General features: G+C 39.2%; 2 protein-coding genes across 4 annotated transcripts; both read right to left on the bottom strand.

Moving 5' to 3' along the window:
* Positions 1–228: 228 nt before the first annotated feature.
* On the bottom strand, positions 229–7,646 carry LOC135614601 (uncharacterized protein At1g26090, chloroplastic-like). 3 transcript variants are annotated; one of them, XM_065112126.1, is made up of 8 exons: positions 7,289–7,646; positions 6,481–6,624; positions 6,302–6,376; positions 6,017–6,204; positions 5,780–5,945; positions 5,272–5,673; positions 3,504–3,646; positions 229–466 (listed from the first exon to the last, which is right to left on the bottom strand). In XM_065112126.1, the coding sequence occupies exons 1-7, from the start codon at positions 7,511–7,513 to the stop codon at positions 3,515–3,517; spliced, it is 1,332 nt and encodes a 443-aa protein (XP_064968198.1). In that variant the 5' UTR covers positions 7,514–7,646; the 3' UTR covers positions 229–466; positions 3,504–3,514. The 3 variants fall into 3 exon arrangements, with proteins under 3 accessions (XP_064968198.1, XP_064968199.1, XP_064968200.1); XM_065112127.1 differs by having other exon boundaries at positions 6,481–6,608; positions 7,289–7,420; XM_065112128.1 differs by having other exon boundaries at positions 6,481–6,544; positions 7,289–7,419.
* Positions 7,647–8,089: 443 nt separating this feature from the next.
* On the bottom strand, positions 8,090–8,795 carry LOC103987376 (uncharacterized). The gene has a single exon (XM_009405666.3). It carries the CDS (start codon positions 8,765–8,767, stop codon positions 8,372–8,374), a length of 396 nt encoding a protein of 131 aa, XP_009403941.3. The 5' UTR covers positions 8,768–8,795; the 3' UTR covers positions 8,090–8,371.
* Between the last annotated feature and the right edge of the window lie 1,205 nt (positions 8,796–10,000).

The raw sequence follows: 10,000 nt of genomic DNA on the forward strand, positions 1-10,000 counted from the left end.
CCCATTCGTTGTTATCCAACTGAAATCAAAGCCACCTTGCCAAAACCACTTTCATTTTGGAGTTCACCTGCCCGATTGACACCTCTGTTCAGCAACTGTTGTGTCAAATCAATTCTCGATACTATGTAAAGCAATCACATCTGACTGACCACCAGTCCCGGCAATCTATTTGCCAGCATGTATAGCTAACCTCTATTTGTTTTTACTGCAACAGCAGCGCTCACCATATCAATGGGCAATGAGTTCAGCTGATATAGAAATTTTTCAATGGGGGCGAGTTAATCCCAAGTGCAAACTTGACCACAGTAACAAACATAGAAAAATAATCCACATAAATGCAACAAAGCACATAGAGATTTCCTTCAAGATGGTTACTAAAGCAGGATCGAAGCTGATGGAGGAACCATCTGCAGCAACGGTCATCTGTTCTAATGACCATACTTCTGAAACTCCCACTCACTGTTATCTGCAGATGTACAAAGTTTTTGTCAGCCACATGATGTACAATTGCAGTGGTTAAATTTGAGGGGGCATATCAAAACAAACTGATACAATGGAAATGGAAGGCATGATTGCAGACACCTGTTTCAAGCAAAGCATGTCAATTGCAGTCAATCAATAAATCACTACTTGGATAAAATGTGTCCAATTGTGTATAGGCATTTTGCTCAACAACTCAAACTCCACCTTAATAAAGTGTGTGCTCTTTTTCTCTAATCATGCATTGATATATTACAATGTATCTTTCATCAGAAAACAAATATTACAATGTGTCCAATTGTGTATAGGCATTTTGCTCAACAACTCAAACTCCACCTTAATAAAGTGTGTGCTCTTTTTCTCTAATCATGCATCGATATATTACAATGTATCTTTCATCAGAAAACAAATATAAGCTTATACTAAACATATGTAAAATATATTAAAAAACTCCCACATATCCACAGGCATTTGTATTGACAACATATGCACATGTAATTTTACTGACCAAACCAGGGTATTCTGCAACCACTCACTTTCTCTGGTTTCAATAAATCTAGTGCCCCAAACAAATTCAGCCAGATATAACGAATGAAGCAAAGTTTGATTGAGCTAAACATGCAAATCAGCTGCATTAACTTACAAAGTTCAGAAAAATAGAAAACAAAATCTAAACCACCGTGCCAAAATGACATCTATGTAGCTGCATTTGTGACATTTGTGACATTATATGTATATGCAGTCCTATGATAGGTTCATATAAGGTTGTGGTCTCCGTACATGATTCATTGCAAGGTTCATCGTACCATGACATTTCACTCAATATAAGTGGTACACACCAGTTTGATAGGGGACCGATATGCCCTACCATATCATGTATCGATGCATCAGTATGGTTCGGTACATACTATGCTGACAGCTGATTGGTACACCGGCACGGGCTGGTAAGGCGAACCATAGTTCATTGGATATATGAAATCTCATGATCTCCATAAGCATGAAAATGCAGTTGTATATATAATTTAAATTCATCCTCTTTAGTATTGTTTAATCTATTATCATTATTATTTGGTATTAACTACATGATTCATGTTGATATGACTGAGAGCTTCTACCTTACTTATGGCATCTAACTTAAATAGCTACCTCCGACAAATGCGTTATGCAATACCTTGACTATCCACATATTGCAACTGTTTTTCAGAACATCAATCCAAACATAATCACGATTTAAATAAAATACTTCAAGTTTCTCAGTGTTCTATCTAAACAGAAGAAAAATACTTCACACCCAAAGTATGAATTCCTTTTTTATTATACCTCACGTCATAATACATATACTCACGTATATAATGATGCGCGGTGTGAGAGTACACGCATATATTATGATGACATGCGGTATAAGAGTGCATTTATATGTTATGATATGGAGCATAGAAATTTATAAATTTGCTATGCTTTCTAAATGTGCATATAAGTATTTTGAATTATTTCGATATAAAACTGTCTTTTTATTTTGCATATGTTATGTTGTAGGGTTATGCTTATTAAAAAAGTCATAGGATGAGGGGTTTATCATTAAATATCTTATGCCAATGATTTTGAAATGTATACATGACATAATGTATGCTCACCCAAATAAAACTATAAAGGCTTATACTTACTAAGTGATTACTTATTATAGATCATACTTTGTAGGTAAGGATAATAATACCTCATTCAAATGATTGGGTAGGAAAATGAGTATGTGCAAGCCCATGCTAGCATAGATATGAACGATTGATCTATGGGCATTTTGTGTGTATAAATTTCAGACATATTATATTTAGATGGGACCTAACCCCACAAGGTAACAATGTAGCATCAACGAGAATGTTGACCCAACCACACGAGGTCAACTATGCAACACTACCGAAAGTTGACTCGACAGGGTCGTTACCTTATAACTATGGCCCGAACGGTTCAACGCGTGATTCTACCACCCTTTAATAGTTGTAATTGTTCGTGACATTTATCGTAGCTTCAACCCAATGCCCATCACACTAGAAAGGCTTCAATTGTTCGTGACATTATCGCTTTTAATTTCAACCATGGTATGCAATTTCGAATGGTACCGCCTGGTACGGGCGGTACGTACCGGTCCGACGGTATACCGGTACGCAGACCGCTCGCTACCAAACGGAACGTGCTACAATGCTACAGTGCTACAGTAGAGAGAAAGAAAATATTTAAAATTAGGTATACCGCTCGATACGCCCTGGTATACTACTCGGTACATCCTAGTGTACCGCTCAGTATACGGTACCGTACCATACCGAGCCAACCTCGAAACATTAGTACGGTACGGTATTGCATACCTTGATTTCAACACTTGACCAAATGCTTTGTCTTTCCTAACTTAAGTATCAAAAGGCCTTGTCAAGCACATGACTCCTACATAATTTTTTGCATGATCTCAATTTGAATCCCCAAGCTACCCAATACCTCGACTTTGAGACAGAGTCAAAGTGGACCTCAATTAGCTTGAAACCCAACCACATTTGACAACCAAAATCAACTTAACAAAAGATAGAATTCAAATCTAGTTTGAAATTATCATTAGCATGTCTAGCATGAAGCAAGTATATATAGTCTGCTCACTTTTCCATTACGCTAAAGTTGCATTCCTTAGGCGGTGAAGCTACGATGCATGATTAACTACAAGGGTGGGTAGTATATCAGATTTTTCCAAGGGGAGTGTTTTCAGAAACTTTATGGATTTAAGGTCACCTGCAGATGTAAGTAGCTTGGCCCCTGCATTTTTTACAATAGTAAATTTTGCTAGCCACTATATTGGAAGTCACCTCTCATGGATTTTAACAGTCCATGATTCCAAATCTGAACATAATTAGGTTTAAATATGTGACAGAAACCAGAATAAAAATATGCAGGACACTTGTTCAAATAAAATTCGTGTTTATAACAAAAACACCCTGGTTTGTTATTGAAGAGAATCAAAACTGCAACAATCTCGGGCATAATACCTGCTCAAGATTTATTTGAGTGTAACCACAAGGTTCCTGTCAATGAATTTGGCACCTCCTACCTTTCCCTGCATGGAAGAAGGCAATTTGATTACGCGTCTCTGGTCTCCAGCTTCCACCAATAGCTCTGACCCTCCCCGATACTGCATGAATCAGATAACAGCAAATCAGCATTCCAAATGTTGGCCATTACATCGACAACATGCATGAACGCAGAAAAAAGAAATAAAAGAAAATGACATGAACCCTTTGCCGGTGCAAGGTTGCCGAATTAGCAAATCCAGGTAATGAAGAATTGTTGGCTTGTGGCCTTATAAACCTTGTCAAGTCTCAACAAGAAAAGAGAAATATACTTCTGACAAGTGCCCTAGATAATACAACCATATAGTTCCATATTCCACATCATGAATGCACAAGATGAGACAATTATCTAGTCATTTAAATATGGTTTTTCTCTTTTTTTACACATATTCGGAGAGGAAAGAAGTGAGATGAACTCCTTTTTACTGGAATTCTTTCAAGATCCTGCTATTGTGCATGGCCTATTCATCAATCAGACCATCCCTAATATCCTAGGAGCTGAAATTCTTGTGACATGTGACAACAAGTATCCTTAGACACATGGTGGAACTAATGGAGTCCAGTTCCAGAGGATAATAAAGAAAAAACAACCATCTTTAGATTGGCAAATCAGTCTGCTTAAAAACTTGAGCTTCCTCAAAAAGGATCTAATGGATATGTTAATCAAGAATGCCCATCATACATAATCCATGAAATAAAAAAGTTCTGTTATTTTCTTGAAAAGAAAATGCAGTAACAAAGTTTTGTTATTGCAAACAAATATGTAAACACTAGCACAAAATATAGAATAGGGAAGTTTCAGTTTTGCATGAATAAACATGCATGGGCCACAAGTTCTTATATAGAAACACCTATTAACAAATCCAGAATCATATCAATCTACCATAACAACAGGTTCATCCATATAAAACACAAGTGAGATCAAAAATTAAAATAGTTCATTAATGATATGCATTTCATGACTCTCATCAACAGTCAAATAGTAACAGACTGAAGACTAAAAAGTCAACCCAAGGAGGTCACCATAGTTCGTGATGAAGAAGAAAGTCACTTTGCTGATTGTTAGTTAAGAGAGGTGAAGAGAGACAGAATGGATGAGGTGAATACAGTGGGCAAGATAGAAGCTCATATAACCCATGCATATATTGTACAGCAAACAAGTGTCTTATCAATTAACACCGGAAGAAAAAAGAAAGGATCACCCAAGTGCATAAGGTTCTCACCAATGCAGAATATAGGGAGGAACAACATAAAAGTTGTTTCCATGACCTGAACTGTTGCAACAATCTCCGATGGTAATCAACAAAAGTAATGATAATCATGTATTGGTCAAGGCTCCATCAAGTACTATTATGCAAAAGTTTACTAGGTGCAATGTCGCAGCAGTGGCAATGAAATTCACGGCATGGAGGATTCATGCAGAAAAAGTTGACTAGAAAGAAAGCAAAAAAAAAAAAAAACACCAATTAATACCTAGAATGTTTTATACCCAGAAAAAGATTCTCAAGGACCAAAATCAAGTTTTATATGGAAACAGTCACATATCTCTGGGCAGCATGCAGTTAGAGTAATAAGTGCAACTAAACAAAAATTTACTGTTTATGTATGACAACATGGGTTACAAACACCTAGTCAAGATGCTATATTAAATAACACAAAAGTATACCACAAACCAGGTGCAACATACTTGGTATAATTTTATCTCAGCCTTATCAAAACCCGGCATGAAGAGGGTCACCGACTTTTGGCTAGGGTCAAAAATAACAGATGATTCAGAACAGCGGCTCGAAGTCCGAAACAGATCTTTGGTGTCTTTGTTTAAAGATTCTATCATGGCTTTCAGATCTACACATTCCTCTGAGGAGATATACGGCAGACACCCAAAGGGTAAAGGCAAGAACTTTTGGATTATCGATTCTGTCACAACTGAAGATGTTGGAGCAAACCCTAATACTCCACATATTTGTGTCCCAGCTTGAATTGCACAACCCCAATAACGCAATGCAGCATCAACAGATGTTGGTCTGCTTGTATCCATAACAAGGTAACAACCAAACTTTGATGAATCAGTAAATGAAACTGAGGATTTCTGCAAAGACAGAAGCAAACGGTGATGAGTAACTTCCTGACAATAACAAGAGAATGAATATCATCATAAACTATAAAATAGACATCAAGTTGAATTAGGATAAAACCTCTAGAACCCGTTCAATGTCATCCCAAATTTCTGCACTTGTTTTGTCTTCAATGGATCCACCATATAACCTTATAGATTCATATGCTAGTTTCAATAAAGAAGGTGCTGTCAATCTTCCGATGTCTGTCTTCTCAGCCATGTTTCTCATATACTTCAAATACCATCTTCCTTTCAAGGAAAAAGTCACTTACATTCACAGACAGAAATACGTTTGAATCATAGATGCAACACTTACCTTGCTCTATCTGCGGTACCAATCAACCTTAACGTCTCCTCGGTGCTCATGCCATCATACACGATCACATCAAACTCTCTTTGTGAGAGATTTCTCTCGCCAGGAACAAAATTCACCATCTTCTGAAGTGTCAAGGCAGAGAAAATAGAGTCCATCCCAGGAAGAACCCCGAGTTCTTCACCCACAACCTATCCTTACAAAGAATAATATCAAGTAATTCTTCTCAGAGGTAGAAATAGTGTAAAAAAATACAGATTGTACGGATTACAAGAGTGGCATTCCCACCCCTTCAAGGACTCCTTGAGTCAAATTCAGACGGGCATCTACTTTCTTCATTCGATCAAGAGGCTCCAGAAGCATCTACACTTTTTAAGAAGAATGGATGAAGCAAGACTTGTCATTTCCATAATCAAGCAACAAAACATAGAGTGGTTGAATAAACAAAATATGATCATAACACTTACCTTGCTTGTTTCCAACCTAACAACAGAAACATTATTATCACACACCCGTGGAGAACTTCCAATCCTGCAACCCATCAGCTTCTCAACAGTTGGGTCTTGAGAATGTACTAGTAAGCACGTCTTCAACCCTTCCATTGCAAAATACTAGAGATTCCAGAATGATAAAGAAATGGATAATAATACATATGCACATATTTGAGTAACACAAAAAAGTACTGAGAAAATTTTCTGATAATTTCCTTTCAATATCACTGCACTCAAGGGACATGGCATTCTACTAAACAGCTAGCAGCTGTGGTTTCGGTCCCAAATTTTCCGAGGCCATGAAATGATTGCAAGTTTCTCTAGGAACTTAGAAGCAGGTAATCAAATATCCACATAACAAGCTATTATAATAATCCTAGTAAATACTTAACCTTTCGTTGTCTAGTTGTCTCCTAGATAATATCCAGAAAATAAGCACCTTAGCATCACCGTATGTATAGCACACAAGAACACCACATTTCAATTTCACATTTCACTTAAATATCAGTGTCCCATCCGTTGTCATCAGAATTGAAAAGTGGGCGTTCTCTGTTCAAGAAGTAAACTATCTTAATTCCAAAATTTCTCTAGAAATAAGATAGCGAGGAGTAGGACGGAAAGGATTAGATCTCGAGTCCCATTCAGACTAAAGATAAGAGATAACCAGAATGCTTATGGTGTACTGAGCCAATGTATTCATTTTACTGCCAAATCAACGGAAAAGCGGATATATGTCAATGATCTCAGAAGGTGGGAGGGAGACGAGGGCAGAGAAGGAATGAACCTGGGCGGCAAGCACCGCGGCAGTGGTCTTTCCTGAACCGCCTTTGCCCAAAAATGTGACCAATCTCGTGGGCTTCTGGGGAGGATTGCGCGAATCCGCCACAACCGGGGCTCCACTTCTCCTGCGAGGACGGGCTCCTCTGCGTATCCGGAGGGGTTCAGCGTTAGGGTTTTGTGGGGAAATGGTCAGGGTGGAGGAGAAGGGTGGAGGAACCAACAGAGCCATGGATTATCGAGGGATCGAAACGATCCAATGAACTTGGAAGCAGCCCAAATCTCCGGATTTCTGTCCTGTAGGGCATGGCGGCATTCCTGGCGTGGGTCTCCCATGGATGGGATGAAGGGTAGGGATGACACGTGCTGTTGCCGTCACATTCCCAATCGAGATAATATTATTTTATACTGTTCGAATGGATCAATATTAGCAAAGTAGATTAAGATAGATTATATTAATACTGTTCTTGCCATCTTCCAAAAAAAGTAATAATAATAAAATAAAATATAATAGTACTAATACTACCAATAAACTCACAGAGGTCAGACATGCTGAAGAAATCGATCGGTCTGCTCCAATCTAAGTCAAACAGCTAAACAAGCTGCACAAGCTGGATTAAGCTGCCGTGAACATTCAAACGGACGCTCGCATGCGTTTGGAAACAAACAAACAAGCTCTGAACTCGTCAACTGTTCCTCCTCGTGCAACTAAAAGTCAATAAAAAGATTCGGGCGGCGGGTTGACTATTAGAAACATTAGCAATCCAATCGCCGCTATTCCAACCAATACATGAGAGCTGACTTGGTCTGATCCAACTAGTTATATAATGCCACCATGAAACACGTCCCTATTTGCATCAGAATCAAAGCTTTCGTCAACTTCGTTACAGCCCAAAACTTGTTCAGGCTCGGCTCATCTACCAGCTAAAGAGGAGACTCGAACAATCCAAAGAACACACACATAACAATTATCCTTTCTCTAAATCTCTCTTACATAGAACAGAAGTAAACACACCAAAAGACAGAGAAAGAGGACGTAGGATATTCTGACGACGTTCATATAGGAATCGTGTTCACCGCGCTAAGTGACTCAATCGGTAGTCAACGGGCTCTTCTGAGCGAAGGAAAGCAACGGGCTCCGCAGCGGCGAGCGCGGGGTGGGCACCTCCGAAAGCCGCCGCCCGTCGGCATCGTAGTATATGACGCCGGAGAAATTCAGCGGCTGGCACTTCTCCCCCATCAGTATCGTCCGGCGCCACACGGCGACGTCGCCCCTCGTGTACTCCTCGCGCTCTCCATCCGAGTACGCGTCGCCGAAGCTGTCCACCCTCAACTGAGTGACCTTCTTCTTTTGGATGATGCTAGACCGGCGCCGCGAGAGCTTCCTGGCTGCGCGCGACATGCGCTTGGAGCAGGTTGAGACGAGGGCGGTGACCACGTGGAGCAGCCGGATCGTCATGGCCGGGCCTCCGGAGTTACTCCCCATCACTGTTCGGATCACTTCCTTTCGAGGTCTACGCTTCAAATGCATCTATTTATAGACATCGGAAGGGACAGAGTATTGTCAGTATAAGGAAAGAAAAGAGAGATGCAGATGCAAGCATGAAGTCCAGCAAAAAAATACTTATATGGATAAAAACTGAAATGTTTGGCTAGTTTAGTTATAAATTCAGGTTAAATCTTAAAGAGTTATAATCCTCTACAACTCTTATCTTTTTATCTAAACTTAAATTTTAAATGTAAGACTTTTCTTATCAAGATTATCTTAACATGGAAAGTGAACCTAAGCCCGTTAACTTGCAATGTCATAATAGAATAATAGTCCAAGATACTTAAATTCAAAATAATGACAATAAACTCATCTAACTATTATTTTCGATTGAAATCAATTAATTAGCATATACATGCGGGTTTTCCTTCCTCCAATCGAAGAAGTTGCTTTTGGAGAGGAGTTCTCTTATATTGTATGTGATCAAAGTCAGGAACAAATAGTGACTGATGACAAAAAGAAGAAGACGAATTGAAGGAAAAAAGTTTATATAGCTTTCATTTGTAACTTACGCAACCATTTCATCAGTGAATGAGAGAAGCCAAACAATGGTTGGCCATGCTCAAAGGTCAGTGGCCCCTTCTGAAGCAAGCAAGACTTGGTCCATGAGTCAGGTGACAGTGGAATTATGACTGAGGTGGACAGTTGAAGGGTCAGTTGATCTCCTCAATTGGCCATTGCTCTCTCTAAAATATGCCTGGGGTATAAGGTCAACTCACTGATGGAATCACCAAGGTCAAGGTACAAGGCTGAAGACATTGTAATTAAGCTCACATCTAACACGGTATCATAGTTGACTTCAAGGGATGTGCAGCCATCCCAAGCATAAATAATTATTATGACTTGCATGTACCAATGATGCACGTCCAGTAGAGGATTCAGTGTACCATCCGATCATCGTAGAGATGAAAGAAAAGACAATTACTTTAATGCCCTTCGTCACTCCAAATCGATATTCCCAAAACGTCAGATCCTGGCAATAAGCTTGGCATGCACAAAGAAGGAAAAAAGGAACACTGCAGGTACACGTACCAATTCCCGCAATCACTTCTCTCCTCGGTCTAAGACTTCGTGGGTTGATCATAGCATTATTAACACAACGCATCAAACAAGTCAAAAACCCAGTATCTAAACGATCAATTTGAGGCCTGACAAGAAATTTTAAACGTC

The sequence above is a fragment of the Musa acuminata genome, chromosome BXJ2-6, assembly GCF_036884655.1.
Source record: "Musa acuminata AAA Group cultivar baxijiao chromosome BXJ2-6, Cavendish_Baxijiao_AAA, whole genome shotgun sequence".
NCBI lineage: Eukaryota > Viridiplantae > Streptophyta > Magnoliopsida > Zingiberales > Musaceae > Musa > Musa acuminata.